The 20,596-nt window shown below is 38.1% G+C and overlaps 1 protein-coding gene across 1 annotated transcript; it reads left to right on the top strand.

The window, feature by feature from the left end:
• Positions 1–857: 857 nt before the first annotated feature.
• On the top strand, positions 858–20,595 carry ap1s3b (adaptor related protein complex 1 subunit sigma 3b). The gene is made up of 5 exons (XM_051699851.1): positions 858–1,013; positions 6,772–6,950; positions 12,632–12,740; positions 15,098–15,235; positions 19,340–20,595. Exons 1-5 carry the CDS (start codon positions 1,011–1,013, stop codon positions 19,373–19,375), a joined length of 465 nt encoding a protein of 154 aa, XP_051555811.1. The 5' UTR covers positions 858–1,010; the 3' UTR covers positions 19,376–20,595.
• The last annotated feature ends 1 nt before the right edge of the window (position 20,596 follows it).

Here is a 20,596-nt window from a genome sequence, read left to right as displayed (position 1 = left end):
CAGCATAAATTCAAAATAGCTGCCGAATGTGATGATACACCAAGTAGGCATATATATATATATATATATATATATATATATATATATATATATATATATATATATATATATATATATAAAATCAATAAAACATTTGGAAATTAATATATTATTATTAAAAATTAATGTCAAACATAACTGTCGAACTAGAAATATTTAATCTAATTTGGGTTTTTGAAGTGGTTTTCCAAACAAAATAGTAATTAATGTCAAATCTATGGAGTATTTACGAAACGCACTTTGGTAACGTAAATTTCGTTGCTCCGCCCCTTCTCAATACAGGTGCAGCGCTTCGACCAATCAGAGCTCATATAGAGGAGGCGCACACGGTGATCCACGCCAAAGTCTTTCAGCAAGTCAGTCCACTGTCAGTCATCTTTGGAACGCTCTCGCGAAGCTATTTCCAGTCATGCCAGTGCATCTCCTATCTGAATGGAGAAAGACCTAAATCTCAAAAATGTTTGGTCAAGATTACGATCAAAGAGCATATTTAAAATCAGCAATAAAATAAAATACACTTTTAATCTGTCATAAAATTTGACAAAACTGGTATCATAAATTGTGATTCTTTACCATATATTACATTAAAAAACGCAATTTTCCCGGCTTTTATAGCTAATGCGCATGCGCGTTATAGAGTTGATTGACAGGTGATGTCTGTATCTAAAAGGTGATTGGCACTGTTAACTGTAAGGCGGGACTTCCTTTCTACATCCGTTGACCGTTGGGCGCTCAGAGCTCCGTGGTTGAGCGTTCCAATTTCTCCCATTCATTTTAATAGAAGTGGCCCATCTCTGCTAAGCAGTCTCTGTCCACGCTCAGCTGCGCATCTGCGCATGCGCGGCTTTCCATTCCCTGCAGTCTGGGTCTGGGAAGGGCAGCGCTAAATCCAGCTGTCCTGACTGACCAGCCGGGAAGTGAAGAGGTATTGTGTGGCTTTCAACCCTTCTTTCATACTTCTCTGTTTCAAGATGGTAAGTTTGACCGTATTTTCTTCAGCCTATCCTAAAAACTCGCATTAGATTACATATGTTTTGGGTGACACAGTGGTTATTTAACCCAACAAGTTGTGCGTGTACACCTGTCGATCCGTATGCGCGAGCGCTCCTGCGGACTTTAAAACTTTCTTGTTTTACACTAACTACAGCAAACATTGTAATTTATATTGTCTGTAAATCACATATTCTTGTTTTATTCAAAGTCTTAGCAAATGATTCGGAGGTAGAATAAACGCTGGGGAGTTCAAAAGTGTCGTTTCCGTGAAGTCATCTTATCTACCTGGATAAACCGGTTAGCTCATTTGCTTTGACATCGGGGTGTCAGACTATTACATTTTGCGACGTGTAAAGTAATTATTTTGTGATTTCACAACTTGTATTGTCTCAAAAGTCCTGTTGTAGGCGATGAGATATGTAAGACCGAGTAAACTTGTTTATCTGGTGATCAAATAGGACTTGGCCACTGTGTGTTTAGTTTGACTACTGAACCCCAGCAAGGCTTGATCTATTCCTGTGTAAAACCACTTTTCTGGTTAATGTTTGAGTGAGAAATGAATAACTATCAATACTTTACCAAAAATACAGTTTTATATATAATATATATATATATATATATATATATATATATATATATATATATATATATACATACACACAGCTCTGGAAAAAATTAAGAGACCACTGCAAAATGATCAGTTTCTCTGGATTTACTATGTATAGGTATGTGTTTGAGTAAAATGAACATTTTTGTTTTATTCTATAAAGTACTGACAACATTTCTCCCAAATTCCAAATAAAGATATTGTCATTTAGAGCATTTATTTGCAGAAAATGACAACTGGCAAAATAACAAAAAAGATGCCATGTTATCATACCTCGACTGATGCGAAGAAAACAAGTTCATATTCATTCTTAAACAACACAATACTAAGGTTTTAACTTAGGAAGAGTTCAGAAATCAGTATTTGGTGGAATAACATCTTTCATGCATCTTGGCATGCTCTCTACCAGTCATTCACATAGCTGTTGGGTGATTTATGCCACTCCTGGTGCAAAAATTCAAGCAGCTCGACTTTGATGGCGTATGGACATCCATCTTCCTCTTGATCACATTCCAGAGGTTTTCAATGGGGTTCAGGTCTGGAGATTGGACTGGACATGACAGGGTCTTAATCCAATGGTCGTCCATCCACACCTTTATTGAGCTGGCTATGTGGCATGGAGCATTGTCCTGCTGGAAAAACCAATCCTCAGAGTTGAGGAACATTGCCAGAGCAGAAGGAAGCAAGTTTTTGTCCAGGATAACCTAGAACGTGTCTTGATTCATGCGTCGTTCACAAAGACATATCTGTCATATTCCAGCCTTGCTGAAGCACCCCCAGATCATCACCGATCCCCCACCAAATTTCACAGTGGGTGCGAAACACTGTGGCTTGAAGGCCTCTCCAGGTCTCCATCTAACCATTAGATGACCAGGTGGAGGATCGGTGATGATCTGGGGGTGCTTCAGCAAGGCTGGAATCGGACAGTTTCGTCTTTGTGAAGGATGCATGAAAGTTATTATGTTACAATTTGGTGAAAGAAAAATCTCTCCAGACTAGTTATACATACATAACCGATTGCCTGACTTGCATTACATTATGTGACATTTTATTTAACAAGTGATGCAGAAGTGGCCTTTTTAATTTCTTAGGAATGACAACACACTACATAATCTAATTTAAACCAAAGCAGTAAAGTGGGCGTTTGTGTACGTGAGGTGGTTCTCCTGTGTGCTGTAGCTACTCACAGCTGTGTCGACTATAACAATAGAAGGAAAATGAAATCAGAGATGCACAGAACTGGACGCACAGCTACTGAAATCAAAGCAGGAACAGACCCAAGAGGAAACAAAGCTTCATTTTAACCTTTCCCCAGTAAAACCTCTGTGGAGATTTGTGTGTCCATGTGTGGGAGAGAGAAGAAAGTGTATGTTAAAATGTGAATATCATGACAAATGTCCAGGTCAGATTTCATGTCAAAACAGAAAGAAAGAAAATCAAACCGTTTTTAGTACTAATAAGATATTTGCATTGTGACACTATTTGAATGACTATTAAAGAGATAGTTCACCTATAAGTCATCATTTACTCACTTTTATTTTATTCAAAACATGCATGAATTTATTTCTTCCATGGAACCTAAAAGGAGATGGGTAGAATTATGTTAGCCTTAGTCACCATTCACTTTCATTGCATCTTTTTTCCATACAATGAAAGTGAATGGTGACTGAGGTGAACATTCTGCCTAATATCTCCTTTTGTGTTGCACAGAAGAGAGTCAAATGTGTTTGGAAAAATATGAGGGTAAGTAGATTATTTATTGGGGTTTTAATTTGTAATAATAGCTTGAAGTTATACTTTTAAGTCCATATCAGCTTTAAATAAAATTAAAATAAACACACTTTTGCGGTGAAACGGTGGCATAATGTGACTTGTTTATAATTGTCATCCTATACTAACTGATGCTTTTGACACTATCACAAGTCATTCTCACAATTTTGACGAAACCTGCCAGATATCAGCCAGATAGAATTACCTGGTTACGTATTTAAATCTGCAGAATTTGCAACAACAATGTTCAGTACATTACTGAATATCTAACGGTAAAGCTTGCGAAACATTAAACATAATGTAAGACATGGTGACAAAGCAGTGCTGGCACAATAAGGCAGGTGACTGTTGTGTCAGCTGGCTTTAAATTATCTCAGACTGGCCCCAGGTCATTGGGCCAACTTTATTTTTGAGTCCCGATATGTGGATCTATAGCAAACCATTTCCTTTCTCTTTTGTTTTCCTGTTTTCATGTAATGGGTGTGCCACATTGAAGAAATGCTTCAGAAATTCATATTCCTTTGGAGCACTATAGCCGAGTATACGCAAGGCTAACTTCTGTTTCCTTGTTTTTCCTTTGTGTTTTCATCATTCGGCCCTCATCAGGGTTTACTGAGGAAGCAAATAAAGAGTTCGCCAGCATGCTTTGGTCGTAACAATGAAGCAGCTGATGTTTTCATTTCCCCACCTGGTGTTTTTGCATATATGCATGTGTGGTTGTGAGCAAAATGAGTGGCTTGCAGCATCAGGCTCATTAATGCTCATTAATCATTTCATCCTCGTGTAAAAACGAATGATTGAGGAAACGAAGGTTCTTCTTACATGAAGTTTGGTGATCGAATCCTGAATGGAGCGAGCCATGAACTGTCACCATTGAACCCTTGATCAAAGCATCGCATTCCACGTTGCTCTAAGGGAATTGAACCTGCAATATGTGTACTGTGTAAGTCGTAGTGGAATATTTGCAGCCTTGTTTCATAGAATCAGATTACTATACCTACATTTTTGCTAACTGATTCTTAAGTGGCTCATTGGACATATTGCAGCAGTTTCCTGATGAAATGAACACTATAGGTGCTACAACAACAAAGATTTATTCACTTTTACTAGAGCTGTCAAAATTAATGCATTTTATTTCTTCATTGAATTGTAAATATTCACTTTATTCAGCGTTGTTTTTGTTCTCTGTCTTCTAAAGCATCCCGTTACTGTTTTGCTGCGTGACAAAGAGCTTCAAACGATTCAGCCCGCACGTTAGACAAATTCATTGAGAAGAACCGACTCAAAAGACTGATTAATTCACGCATCGGTTATCACTTCGATTCACAAGCCCTGGTGAGTTTGTGGCCGTGTTCACAATGGCATACTATCCATACTACTCTCGCTGTTTTTTGGCCAAACACAGGTATAACAGAAACAGTAAGAGTAGTATGGTAGTAAGGCATTTAGTACATGGTCCATTTGTTCCATGGGGGGCGCCACAACACATCATTGGAACACACAGGGCGCATTTTGTTTGACACAGATTGAACACGTACTTATTGGCTCAGTAGATCGGCGCCCCTCCAAGCAATGCCGCTATAGGCGCTCGCCTTTGTCACCTAATGGGTTGACCAGCCCTGAAAAGAAGTATATTTAGAGTTAAATTGATTAATCGCAATTAACTATGAAAAATTATGCGATTAATCACGATTACAATTTTTAATCGACTGACAGCACTAACTTCACAAAATCACAGATTATACTTTTCGCCCTGTTCCTCCCACAAAGCTGTTTTATTACATCTGAACACTTTTCCTATAGTGAACTACTTGTAAGGTGTTTTAACATTTGCATTACATAACCAACTAAATTTACAAGCTTGTTTGAGTGTTCTCAAATTGCACAGTAGCTCAACTGATAGAGCTTTACACTTGCAATGCAAAGGACCAGTGGTAATAAAACACCATAAAATGACGTGGTTGCTTCAACAATTGCATTTTTCATCTTGCATTTGCTTTTGTGATGCTATCGGTTAGGTTTAGGGTAGGGAGGTAGGCTTTGTTGATTTAAAACTCAATAGAGCATTAATCGTAAAGGTGCTGTAAGCGATTTGAACCGTTCTGGAACTTCCATGAGACTGAGCCGTTAAATTAGACACGCCCCCCTCTTTCCAAAACACCGAACCGTAGTAGAGCAGCAGATCTCTTAAAGGATGTCAAACACAACAGTGGCAAAATAACACCCTTAGCTGACAACTGTTATGAATCTGAATATGATATTATACCTGAATATTCCGCCTAAACTACTATACTACGAGAACATGCAAAATGATTGACAGGCAGAAAGCACATCAAAGTTTTCTGACTGGCTGATCAAAGAATGTGTCTGCGGCCTGCAGTCTCTTTTTGTGTTTGCTCTTTACAGAGTCTAGTGCTGTCACAGAGACTGGTGAGATTTATTTCAGTGATATCTCTGTGCTGTGTTCGTATACTGTATTTTTTGGCAAATAAGGTTATCCGGTATTCTGTGCAAACAGATAATTTGCATACTATCTGTGCATAGTATGCATACTCGTACTGCAAAAATAGGTTGAGTAGTATGCCAAACATCAGCTAGTGTCAGCTCATTCTGATACTTCTGTCATGTTACCTGATGTTTGTTACATGGCTGATACTGTATCCAAAAACGAATATTTCCTTATTTGCTGAATTGTTATGAAGGTCTCTGTATTGATTTGCTTTATTACATGCCATTACCCATTTTTGAGGTGGAGTGTTTCAACCATTTCAACATTAAAGTGAACACCCCTTCCAGTTTATGTTTTTATCTGTGACTAACGTTTCTGTGCAATAATTTCTGTTTACAGTTGGTGTGGCCAGTGACCTGATAATCTGCGAAAGAGGTTTTTTATAGAGAGTTTTTGTGACTCACAAAGAAAGCTTCACATGTTCTCTGCGCAGCTGTGACGTATAGCTGTGTGAGAAAAACAAAGCTCATTAGAATTTGTTTTTAGTGGTTCTATTTTCAGTATCATTGAATTGAGCTGGTTAGTTCTTTGGTGGAAAAGATTCACGTACAGATCTGTCTTGCGGTTGACAGCGTCTCTTTATCTCATGTTGATTTTTTGTTATTTGTGGGAGTAGAAAGGTTACACACAGTTCCTTATCTGAAATGCAATTTGTCTCTGTCATTTCATGTTCTTTCATTTCTATTTTGGCCCCCTTCACTGTGGCGTCTGCAGGGATGTTCTGCATGTCAGTGTTATGACCGCGGATCATTAATAAATAAGCCACCCCCACCCCCAAAAGATAAACAGAACAGATGAAAAACATTGTCATTAACCATCTAATTAAAATGCATATCCTGTTTCTGTCTGATAGATGCATTTCCTGTTGCTGTTCAGTCGTCAGGGTAAGTTACGTCTGCAGAAGTGGTTCCTGCCGCTCACAGAGAGAGAGAGGAAGAAGATTGTGAAGGACATGACCACAATGGTGTTGGCACGGAAACCACGCACATGTAACTTTCTGCATTGGAGGGATTTGAAGATTGTCTATAAGAGGTGGGCATGAAACTCCCCTTAAAGGAATATTCTGGGTTCAATACAAGTTAAGCTCAAGTGACAGCATTTGTGGCATAATATTGATTACCACAAAAAGAAAATTTGATTGGCTCCTTTTCATTTTGTTTTTGTTATTCATTTTTTTTTTTTTTCTCCCCAATTTGGAATGCCCAATTCCCAATGCGCTCTAAGTCCTCATGGTGGCGTAGTGACTCGCCTCAATCCGGGTGGCGGAGGACGAATCTTGGTTGCCTCCACAGAGACATGGCGCGTGTGGAGGCTTCAGCGAACCACATTATATCGACCATGAGGAGGTTACCCCATGTGACTCTACCCTCCCTAGCAACCGGGCTAATTTGGTTGCTTAGGAGACTTGGCTGGAGTCACTCAGCACGCCCTGGGATTCGAACTCGCGGCTCCAGGGGTGGTAGTCAGCATCTTTACTCGCTGAGCTACCCAGGCCCCCTGCCCCTCCTTTTCTTTAAAGAAATCTGGGTTACAGTGAGGCACTTACAATGGAAGTGAATGGGGCCAATCTGTAAACGTTTAAATACTCACCATTTCAAAAGAACAGCCACAAGACATAAACAGTATGCGTGATAACATGATTTAGTGTGATATAATTGCTTACCAACCTTTTCTGTGTTAAGTTATTCAGCTTTTTCTTGGGGGTCTTACTGGGCAAACGAATGTCGGTGGGACTTCCGCCGGAAGTCGTACTATAGCATTCCCTAGCTCTGGCTGCAGTCATTTTAGACCCTGTTTACAGCTGGTAATAAGACACGTTTTGGATGATCCGATGACAAATGGTCAGCGCTAAATATAATGGTAAATGGGGTGTAAAATGTTTTATGATTGGATCGCAAAAAACACATACAGAGGTAGTCAAAAACCACATTTAATTTGAGGCTTAATATGCTGTCCTGATGCGTCCCGGATGGCAGCGAAGCACCACCTCTCACCAGTCAATCACCCAGCTTACAAATGTTTAAATTTACATGCGGATTTAAAAACCGTCTGATCGGAAAACTTGAAAAAGCGATTACATACCCAAGGATGAGAACTTAACGGCCCTTCCACAGTGTTTCTGTCTGATTGGAACATGCAGGGGGACAAGATGACAAGCACACACATCTGTAGCTGAACTAACCCAGGTACTCCACTAAAACAACCAATAATTTTGCTCGAAATGTTGCGTTTGTGCTTAGATTAAATCTCAACTGCATCTGGGAGAAACATCGTGCCGGTTTTGTTTGCACTTTCTTTGTCTTTGTAACTTTTTTGCAGTTCATTATTGTTCAGTAACACACTGATATAGTGAATGATGTATGTCCTCAAGAAATCATACATGCTCTCCTCAAAATCCAAACACCTTAATGAAAGAATGAATGGATGTACACCACAACCACAACTGTGTTTACTTGATAACGGAAGTAACGCCCACATTTCGCGCTAAGCATCATGGGACGTAGGAAAAAGGTGGATAGCCAATTTTACAACTTTGTTGCATGACGATGTAATGTCAACAAACCCTAAAATGACTGTAAAAATTACTATTTAACCGACTTTACAGCTCAAATATTACATGCGTTTTAACAGAAGCATAAATGTAAGTGCTTTTCTAAAATTAGAAGCTTCATATTTTGGCCTTTAAACCGTCCAAAAATTAGCCCAATTCACTTCCATTGTAAGTGCCTCACTGTAATCTCAATTTTTGCTTTTTTAAAGAAAAGTACAAACGAGTCAGTTATTTTTTTGTGGTAATCAACATTATGCCACAAATGCTGTCGATTGAGCTTAACTTGTATTGAACCTGGAATTTTCCTCTAAGGTTTCTAATGGTAAGACAAATAAATTTCACCACTGTCTCATGAAGAAAACAGGGCTGCATATGTACTCTTTACTAAATTGTAATTTATTTTTTATTTTTATATTGTTGGATTCTAACAAACCAAGAGCATTCGATTCAGCATTATTAAAAAACGCAGCTGGAAGGCTTTGAGATTTGGTCATTAGTCATCTCTGCACAAGGTGTGAGCAGAAAACTTTAGTCAGCAGTCAATGTGATCTTATGTGGGCTAATTAAAAATACCACATACAAAGGGTTTCAAGTCCTAATAGAGTTTGTTGCCCTAGTCCATGCTATTTGCTTCTAAACCAGTTCAGTCCAGTTCTTCTGCTATTACAGATGTCATCTGTGTACTCCTTGTTTTCCATCAAAAACTTGTGTCAGTTTCCTACACAATGGCCCCCTATTACCCTAGAAGTTTCAGTGACGTCCCTTTTTCCCCGCAGCCGCCATATTTATTACCATCCATGGGAGGAACAATGGTGGTGAATGGAAAAACACACGTAAAACGATATCAAGAAAAACCTCAAAAAATGCTTTTGATCCATGCAAAGTCAAAGGAAAGGTGTATACATGTCTGATGTCAGCACAAATTTTTGCCAGATTTGACTTTTGTGGATATTTAAATATATTATATCCACAATTTACCTCTGTACGGAGGTGAGTCTGTTCTGTGACCGGCGAGTACACACACCTACCGGTACATCACCTTAAACATCTCTCATCCAGAAGTTATAAATGTTTGTTTTGTTTTCTGCTCTGATTTGGTCACTATATTACCAAACATCTGTGATGTAAGAGCTGCTTTTAACTCATGAAGAACACACAGAAAGCAACCGAGGCATAATAGTGAATAAGACTAATATGTTTACATTGTAGTCTGGTGGTGTAAATAAAGCCTGTGCTTCATGATCTTATGGTGTGGTGTTTGACTAATATTAGTATATACACTTTACTTCAAATATATACTATATATTCACATTATAGTGCTTTTTTATTTATTACAGCGTGTTACAATTATCGCATACCTTTATACCGACTGTGTTATGAATAACATTGTCCTATGTGCATTTCCAGTATAATTTTATCCGATTCGATGATGTTATAACTATAATTGACACAGATAACTGACATGTCTGAATAAATGAGCAAAGACCCACAAGTGTTTTTATCCGTGCTCTCCCTTTCATCGCTGCTTGTTTTGGGGAAATGTAGAGTCACTTAAGTCACTTAAAAGATCAAACTTTATTGAAAGAAAAATTACATTTCGGCTCTGGTAATTAAACAGCAGTATCACCTTTTCAAGATTTATAAATAGAAATAAAAATTTCACCAACTGTTGCCGCATCCCACTGCGCAGCACAATGAAGAAATATGGAATTTTGGTCACAAACATGGCGGCGCGGTCATACAGTGACAGGCGACTTGCATTTCGTCAAGTAATGTTTACCACAGACCTTATTTTACTCAAATTCAAAAACCCCATTATAAAAACCCATAGGAAAATCCTGAGGGAACCCATGGCAAATTCTCCTCTGGGTTTTTGGACTACAAGCTGAACAGCTCTATAGGGTCTAAAATAAATCCATATACTCACTGGAGAGTAGAAGTGCAGTATAATATTATACACTCTTTTTAAGTCTTCATACTTGCATAATGTGACTTTCCAAGTGAAACAGGATATGAAAAGAAAATATGGGTGTGATGATGAAGAGGAGGGCGGGGCCGGGCCCTGACTATGCACGACCCGGCCCCCAATCGGGCTAATCAGCCGAGGAGAGGGATAAGTGCAGCGGAACGCTGCATTTTGGGAGAGAGAGAGCCACATGCAGCTGCTGTGTGTGTTTGTGTGTCTTTTTGTTTAAATTAAATATTATTTTGACTGTTCAGCTGGTTCCCACCTCCTCCTGTCCCATTTGAACCTTGTTACATTGGTGCCGAAACCCAGGAAGGAGGAGGTATGCGCTGTCGTGGAGACTTCGCCACTGCCATCCACCCAAAGGAGCAGCTGCGGCCATCCGCTGGGGGACAGAGGAGTTGCTGCCGGCTGCCTGGACGTGGAGGAATGGCCACCGCCCACGAGGGGAGGAGGGGCTCGCTGTCGGCCGCCTGGAGTGGTGGAGCCGCTGCCATGGGCGGAGGAGTTCCCTAACGGCCGTCAAAACACGGAGGGGCGTTTTATCCGCCAGGGGTTGGAGGACTGGCTCCGGTCCACCCGGGGAGCAGCGGCTGTCATCCGCCAGAGGGTGGAGGAGTGATCGAGGACCAGGCGACGGAGTGTCTGCGAGCAAGTTTTTTTTTCTCTCTCTCACTATCACTCTGCCTTGCCCTTTCCCTCTACTCTTTCTTTTTTTGTTTTGTTTTGTTTTTCCCTCCCCTCGTCCCCCTCCCCAGCGCTAGAGAGGAGGGAAAAGCCTGTCGGCAGGCGGGGCAAGAAGGGCACCACCCCCCGGGGGGGATGTACGTCATGCCGGGGGTTAGCCCCCAATCGGGCTAATCAGCTGAGGAGAGGGATAAATGCAGCGTAATGCGGCAGTTCGAGAGAGAGAGAGCCACATGCAGCTGCCATGTATGTGTTTGTGTTGTGTGTCTTTTTGTTTAAATTAAATATAATTTAGACTGTTCAGCTGGTTCCTACCTCCTCCTTTCCCATTTGAACCTTGTTACAATGGGGCAGGACTTTATTCATCTGGAACTGATTGGATCATTAAAAGCGGGCGTTCCATGTAAGAATCATTCAGATGGTTGGAGGGGAGGGGTTAAAAAATAATACAAATATTAACAAATATTTTTATTTATTTGGAAAAGCATGCACAGATGAATCTTGCTCAATAAGATTAGGAACATCCAAAAATTGGTTTTTACAGCATGATATCATGGGAGAACCTTCCACAAAGAAAAGTTTTATCCTATACCTCTTTAGAAAAACATCTATATACTGTAAATAACCCAGAAACCAATATGCTGATCTGAAGAACCTATTATGTAACACAGAGAACATTTTACAATATCCAAAGGACCATCACTGTGTTCCAAACGGCATAAATTATGCCTTTGCAGGGCACTTCAAACAGAGTACAGTAAACAAACGGTAATAAACAAACCATTATAAATGACTTAAAATTTTATTTTTGAGCCATCTGAAGCTCTCAAAGTGGAGTTTAAAGACTTTGAAGTGAATAGGTCATAGGGATGATCACTTCTAAATGGAACGCATCCCTTTTTATCAAGAATCTTATACAACAACATACTGTATTGATATGAAGAGTGTTCTTTGCTTCATCGAAGATGCTGCAAATAACCTTTAAAGAACCTTCATTGGTTAAGAGTATATGGCATTATTTTAGCTCTGCATCTAAATGTTTTATGTTTCATTGCTTGACTGTTTTCTTTGTCAAACCATATGCTATATAAAATCTTTCTTGTAAGGCACCGAAACGGTACGGTATTTTTGTGAGTGACACTTTGCCCATGTGCCTTTGCGAGCCTGTTACTTAGTCTTCAGGTTCAGATCTGTATTTGACACCTCTCTTCACCTGTCTCTCTGTTCTATCCTGTTGTTTTCCCGTTGTGGCCTTTACAAATCTGGAGTTTTGCTATGCCAACAGTTGTGTAACATGGACTGTAGATGACGGTTATATACAGGATATTATTGTATTATTTGCAAATTAACTCTAAATGTAACTTCTGCTGTATATATTATGTCTAATCAATTTATAGATGATGGCTTACATCATGATTGGGCATAACTGATTTTCTGTTTGTATAAATATAAAAACATGCTGTATAAATGTGTTTATTTCAAATTTGTGTTTTGCGTTTGTGTTTGTAGGTATGCCAGTCTCTATTTCTGTTGTGGTTTGGAGAACCAGGATAATGAACTTCTTGCTTTAGAGATTCTGCACCGCTATGTGGAGCTACTCGACAAATACTTTGGCAATGTAAGTACACTCTCAGTATCTTTCAGAAATATCTTTTACGTATACAACAGTTGACATTTTCCATAGAATTTGTATATTTTTATAAATAATGGGGTGTTTGCAAAGACTTTTTCTGAACTTTGGAGGATGTGTTGTTTAGCAAGGTGTCATCCGGAAGACTTTCAGAATTTTTCTCACGAGTACATTTGAAAAACAGGGACTAGAAACTAACTGTTTTTCATTTCAGTTCGTTCTGAGGAAAAACAGCATTTTTTGTTTTGTTTTTTTTTTGTTCCGGTTCCAGCGTTCCGCTGCCTCCTTTCCAATTTGGAACTGGTTAGAGTGAAATTAAAGAATGGTAAATAACATTCTTTTTTTTAAGGACAGTAATATTTGCTAAGAGTGGGTGATATACCAGCTGCAGTGTTACCAGATCTCTTAAGAAAAAAAGGGACCAGGGGCCTCATGTATAAAACTCTTTTTAGATTTCTTCCTAAAAGTGTGCGTAAGCACAAAAGTCAGATTTATAAAACAATACGTATGCCAGAACCTGCGCATTGTTCCCTTAATAAATCCAGCTAGTGGAAGATTGTGCATGCGTGTACATGATTCATTCCCCATCCTGTTTCCTCCCCAAAATAACCATATATGGAGTGTTCAACGCCTGTTTTTACTATGCATATCCTCATCTGCATACAATTACCAAATGCATTTCACCATCCAGACATGTGAATACTGCATTTAACAGTGTGGCCAGCAGTCTTATACTCTCTGTTTCACCAAGCCATTTCACGTCAGTCAGAGTCAAATGCACATCACAGATAATCCCTACACGATTTCTGTAATAGCCTTTGGGAACAGAAAATATCACAAACTAAGAAATCTTCACTGTCATTTTAAGTTACTGTATGTTCCTTCTCTATGATGACACGGGAAAGTTCTCCAAACGCAGCGCATCCAAAACCAATATTTCCTTTTTACAGCTTATATTTGAATGCCTTTTCAATAAGTTACATAAAATTAATATAGCTTACTATTGGCTTGATAATGATTACTTCTGATTCAAGTGCTTAACTACATACTTTTTTTATTCTAAATGTGAATTAAATGAAAATAAGAGTTTATAATCAGTCTGTTCAGTTCATTATTTGTCCAGCTGGAGTCACCAATTCACACACAGCAGGACAAGAGTGCGTATGCAAGGGGTAGATCTTGCGTGTCAGTGTGCACATTTTCATGTAAAGTTTATCGTGAGCTGAGAAACAGCGTATGAACATTTTTGAGTGTACGCAGCATTTATACACAAGGCCCCTGGTCTGGAAAAAACACTCAAATTAAGGGACTTGCCTCAACCACATAAAGTGATAATTTGTTTTTCCTCCCCCATTTGGGGGAATTATCAGCATAGAAATCATAACAAGCAAAGTATACAGTAGCCTATTTAAAATACATATTTTCAATAAATGTATTCTTAATATTAAATATATCCCCACAAAAAAATTCCCCCTGCTTGGGTGTGTTTGGACTAAACGTCATCTTATGCTGGCCGAATTATTTTATTTTAAACTTAATAATTATTTAATTTGTATTATTTGTCTAATTACAGATCTGCTTCTCGTCAGAACCTGGCAGCATCAATGTGTAATATCTAACAATAATGCAAACTGATAAATGTACTTTTTACCTCCATATTGTTCCTTGTATCTGGATTAACCATGCATGTATGTGTAGTAATTATATATAGTTGTCTAAAAAGTCTTCAGCATTTCACAGAAGGCTACATCTACAATGTGCAATTAGGTAAAGAAATGCAGCAGTTATCTTTAGAATCAAAGCACATGATTATCATGTTCAACTATAAAGAAAGAAGCCTCATTTTTTGGGCAACAGGAAGTGGTTTATTTCAGAAAATGAACTGTAATAAACCATTTAGACTTCAGTTTCATGAAAAAAATTATCGGAACGAAATTAACCGGTTACCAACATTTAAATATTACGTTTTCATTCCAGGAACAATTGAAAGTGACTTTGTTCCCATTTTCAGTTAAATTCTGCATAAATTCATTTTCGGTTTCCATATTTGCTCCTTTGAATGTTTTCAGTCCCTGTTGAGAAATCGTATAGATTTAAATTTTTCTGTATGAAGCTTGTTTATTTGGTTTGTTTATTTATTCTCATTTATTTGCATTATTTATTTATCGATTTCACTTGTTTCTTGCCTATGAAAATGGCATGTCAATAGTGCTGATATGGCATTAAACAATATAAAACAAACAGACCTTTCTGAAGCAAATGAAATTTTTGCTTAGTGATTGTTTTGTTTGCCAGTACTTATTATTATTATTATTTATTTTTTTTTTCAATTTCTGCCTTTATAGGTGTGTGAGCTAGACATCATCTTTAACTTTGAGAAGGCGTATTTCATTCTGGATGAGTTTCTGATGGGTGGAGAGATCCAGGAGACGTCCAAACAGTCTATTGTAAAGTCTATAGAGGCATCAGATATGCTGCAAGAGGTCATTCACTCATTTTACTCTGATGCTCCATTTTTAGACAAACATACTTAAACAGCATTTTTAGAAACTGTAGATATGTATCTTGTAACATTGTAACAAATACAGTACTGCCTCATAAGATAACTCATATGGGCCATAATGTGAGCCTCAAATCAGTTAATTGTGAAGTTCTGTTTTGGTTTGTATGCTGTCTAAATAGACAGATTCTTATCTAGACAGCGTTTTCAGAGCCATGGATGGATGCATAGAGTACATACTGTACATATAGTACATGCATGCATTATTAATGCTATGTTGGAAAAGCTATAATGAATTTGCTGGAATATGTGGTTAGCAAGAAACCTCAGAATCCATGCCATGATCAAGCAGCGTTATGAAGCATTAAAGGCTGGTGAAGGAAGCTGATTTACAGCTGATTTTGAAAAGGTCAAACTATACTCAATCAAAATGAATCAGAAATAAAAATTGTAATAGAATGGAAGTGGGATCTACAAATGTGTTCAAGTGACCTCAAAATGGCAGCTATTTTGATGTTTTAAAAGCATTAAAGGTGGAGTGTGTAATTTCTGCGCTACTAGTGGCACCAAACAGAATTACAAAAATAAAGTATGTTTTAAAAAAACATTTGCCATCAACCCTTAGACTCATCATGCCTTTTTGCACTCTCTGATTCCCTATGAACAAATAGGCCATTCTAAATAAAAGATGATAAACTTCTAACGTCGTAATAACAAGACCACTATAAAATACTCCCATCATCAGCAAGTGCTTTGAAAAGCTTATCAGAGACCACATCTGCTCTGTGCTGCCGGCCTCACTGGACCCACTACAGTTTGCTTACAGAAGCAACCGCTCCACTGATGATGCAATTGCAGTCACAATACACACTGCTCTTTCCCACCTGGAAAAAAGGAACACTTATGTGAGAATGCTGTTTGTAGACTACAGCTCAGCATTCAACACCATAGTGCCCTACAAGCTTGATGCAAAACTCCGGGCTCTGGGCTTAAACAGCTCGCTGTGCAGCTGGATCCTGGACTTTATGTCAAGCAGACACCAGGTGGTCAGAATTGGCGGTAACATCTCCTCACCACTGACCCTCAACACTGGAGCCCCACAGGGTTGTGTTCTCAGCCCACTCCTGTATTCCCTGTACACACATGACTGTGTGGCAACACATAGCTCCAATGCCATCATCAAGTTCGCTGATGATACGACGGTGGTAGATCTGATCACTGACAATGATGAAACAGCCTTCAGAGAGGAGGTGCACACTCTGACACGCTGGTGCCAAGAGCACAACCTCTCCCTCAGCGTCAGTAAGACCAAGGAGCTCTTCCTGAGACGGCTGAGGAAGTTTGGAATGAACCACCACATCCTCACACGGTTCTACACCTGCACTGTAGAGCGCAAACTGACTGGCTGCATCTCCGCCTGGTACGGCAATAGCACCGCCCTCAACCGCAAAGCCCTGAAAAGGTTGGTGCGAACTGCCAGACACATCATCGGAGGTGAGCTTCCCTCCCTCCAGGACATATATACCAGGCGGTGTGTGAAAAAAGCTCGGAGGATCATCAGAGACTCCAGCCACCCGAGCCATGGGCTGCTCTCACTGCTACCATCAGACTTTTGAACTCTTGATCGCTCATGATCAACATATATCAGCACTGCACTTTATTAATCTCACACTGGACTGTCATAATTATATTTCTCTTAACAACACACTGGCAACTGACTATCAACTGACAGCCTGAATGTCAATACAACACTATACAACCTTACTGCACATTTATATATATATTATTTTTATTGTATACTGTGTATACTATATTGTGTGTATTCTATATTGCGTGTATTGTATACTGTACATTGTATATTATTATTGTGTTGTGTAATTGTGTATATTAGATATGTAAATTGTTTTTTGTAAATCTGATGTTTATTGTAAATTGGTATACATCTCATCACGGTCATGACTGCTATGCTGCTCGGAACTGCACCCAAGACTTTCACCAGCTGTTGCACTTGTATATGGTTGAGTGATAATAAAGTGATTTGATTTGATTTGAAATAAACACATTGGACAAAGCGTTGCAGATGCATCAGCTTGTCCAATAACATTGCCAGTGTAACAGTTCAACTGGTTTTCATGTTAAAGGTGGAGTAAGTGATTCCTAAGAAAGACTGTTGATATTTGAACTCAACAGCCAAATAAACACACCCCTCCCTTCAGTGCTCCTTCAGAAGCTTCGCCCCTCAAATTCATGCATGCCCATTGCCAATGCTGTGTGATCACAACAGTGTTGTGTGGATCGTCTGATCCACTTTGTGTATTTTCCCATTTACAGAGCCAGGGCTGTGTACAAACACCAGATTTTTTTTTTTTACAGCGCACACAGAACGGACAGCTAGCGGACCATTAAGAGATATTCATGGAATTTGACAAAAAGTGTATTGGATTAAAATTACACACTCCACCTTTAATTCATTTCTATGACTTCAGAACACAAGATCCATCTCAATCGTTATTTCTGAGCCGAACATTTCAGAACGTTGTACTTGGGTGAAGAGCTTCCAGCTGTTCTAAGCCCCTGTGCTCAGTTACAGAGCACCACTTTGGCCGTCACCTTTATACTGCAAAACATTATTGATTTAAAGTGATGGCCAGTGTGAGAGAGTGGTTTTACAGAGTAGTACAGCTAAATGGCAGCTTTCCTAGCATGCCTCATATAAATGAGACCACATTAACACCTGTATAGCTCATTGAATCATTTGTATGGCTCACTGTCATTTCATTCTAATAAGCAGCAGGTCATAGTCCATACATTTGTCACTGCTCCTTACTAAAGTATATTTGAAAGAAAGAGCACAAAAGAAAGTTTTTCCATAGCACAACAGTGGTTTAGCTTTTTTCAAAGCAGTGTTGCTTTTCCAGTAACAGTCTATTTTTTGTGGTCTAAGTTGTGGTCTAGCTGTAAACACATGGTTTCATTCACATGGTTCACAGCATAACCTGAGGTAATTAAACATACTCACTGAAAATGTTCACTCTTTATCCAAGATGAAATATTGGAAAGTCCATGAATCGATCATTCGGACCCAAAAAATAAATAAATGATGCATTACTTTATTTGATTCCCCATGCAGACACCAAAGCTGTATATTTGGTAGCCTTTATATAAAATAATATTGTAATATATTACAGCAGTTTATTGGTAGTCTTTAGAGTAAATCAATCTGTTCAAACACTAAAATCAATAGATATATGAAGTAGTCATTGTATATAAACAGTATGTACATACATGTGTATGCAATAATCTAATACTGTATATTGATAGTTATATATTTAAATACATACATTATTCCCCTTTAAATAGCTTTAATATAGTTCTCTGATTTATATTAGTGGCTTGTAGTGTTACTAATTACTTCAAAAAGATAGTTAAAGGAATAGTTCACCCAAAAATGAAAATTCTCTCATCATTTACTTATCCTCATGCCATGCCAGATGTGTTTGACTTCCTTTCTGCTGCTGAACACATACAAAGATTTTAAGAAGAATATCTCAGCTCTGTAGGTCCATACAATGCAGGTCAACAGGGTCCAAAACTTTGAAGCTCAAAAAGCATATAAACGGCAGCATAAAAGTAATCCATACAACTCCAGTGGTTAAATCCTTGTCTTCGGAAGTGATATGATAGGTATGGGTGAGAAATAAATCAATATTTAAGGCCTTTTTTTTGTATTATAAATCTCCACGTTCAAACAGACGTCCTAAGTGCTCTTCTTTCCTAAGAGTTCTTCTTTTTTGAGCTTCAAAGTTTGTTGACTTTTGAACCCTGTTGATTTTGTATGAACCTAGAGAGCTGAGATATTCTTCTAAAAAAAAAAGCATTTTTTATTGAACTATCCCTTTAAACTGCTTTAAAGTTCAACCATTTTAGGCTTGAATGCAGTTGAACTGCTTTGTATGATAAATAGCTTTTAGCTTGACAAGCTACAGTTTCAAGGTGACTACTGTTAACCAACATCAAGGGTAGCTGAAAATGTAATTTCCTATTATATAAAGAGCTGATCAGCTTTGTGCTCTTGTCTTCTCTTTAGACGATGGAAGAATACATGAGCAAACCAGCCTTCTAAAAGCAGCAGATGTGATGTGAGGTGTCAACAGGAAAAGAGCTTTGCCTCCGCAGTGTAGGTTGTGCCCTTCATTCAGGACATGTTTTTTTTTTTTTTAATGCAAGAAGTTACTGTTCAAACTTTATCCATGAGGGCTACATAAGAACTTTTTGATGTTGTTGTTGTTGTTGTTTTGTGGTATAAACACAGTTCTCCATTCCACTCAATTTTAATATAACTGAATCAGGGTTCTAAAGGAATTTTGGAATAATACAATGTTTTTTCAACTTATAGAAATAAATGTAATGCTGAATTTCAATAATGATAACTTAAGCAAGCACATAGTTTTGACTGATAAACTTAAAGAGAGATCACCCAAAAATTAAAATTCTGTAATCATTTACATCACCCTCATGTCATTTCAAACCCATATGACTTTCTTTTCTCCAAAAACACAGTGAAAATTTGGAAAGAATGTCAGCCTCAGTCACCATTCTGTTCTATTGTATAAAAATGCAGTGAAAGTGAATGAACATCTCCTTTTGTTACACAGAGGAAAGAAAGTCATATAGGTTGAAACCACATTAGGGTGAATAAATGGTGACAGAATTTTCATTTTTGGTTGAACTATCTTTTTAAACTTTTTATACCAAAATCATTTTATATAATGATTATACTGTATGTTTACAATAACCTTGAATCTTGGTTTTATAAAGTGCCTTTTCATGTTATTGAACATGTTGCATGTCTCAGGAGACAGTGATCTGAATAAAAATAATATGTATCTGTTTTAAGTAATATTAACAATGCTTTGTGAGCATGCTTTGTTGATATTGTCTTTATTAAAATAGTTTATATATATATATATATATATATATATATATATATATATATGATTTAGTCTTAGTCGAGTGTTTGTCTCAATTTCCTCTGTAATGAGATGCGACCGGTGCTGTCCAATGTGCTGAAATGCTGTTCTTCCTTCCAGAGACTGAAATTTTCTGAAAAAGTCTGTCATCCTTCACTCACCCTCATGTTGTTCCAAAGCAGTATGACATTTGTTTTCTTCTGTGGAACATGAGATGTTAGTCTGCTTTCATTCTGCCTAAAATCTTATTTTGTGTTCCATGAAAGAACCTTTATTTTTGTGTGAACTATCATTTTAACTGTCTTTTAATATCTCTTATTATAAGTCAATGTACTTGTTTATCTTAAAGAAGACACCCTTGAAGTTTCTTTGAT

This window comes from Myxocyprinus asiaticus, chromosome 6 (assembly GCF_019703515.2).
Source record: "Myxocyprinus asiaticus isolate MX2 ecotype Aquarium Trade chromosome 6, UBuf_Myxa_2, whole genome shotgun sequence".
Lineage (NCBI taxonomy): Eukaryota > Metazoa > Chordata > Actinopteri > Cypriniformes > Catostomidae > Myxocyprinus > Myxocyprinus asiaticus.
Note: the sequence above shows the minus strand (reverse complement) of the source record. Positions and strands in the feature narration are given on the sequence as shown.

Bases quoted from the DNA above. Each gene is read 5' to 3' on its own strand.
- ap1s3b (XM_051699851.1), top strand. The intron at 6,951-12,631 runs GTGGGCATGAAA...TTGTGTTTGTAG, and splicing joins TTGAAGATTGTCTATAAGAG to GTATGCCAGTCTCTATTTCT. The intron at 15,236-19,339 runs GTCATTCACTCA...TCTTCTCTTTAG, and splicing joins CATCAGATATGCTGCAAGAG to ACGATGGAAGAATACATGAG.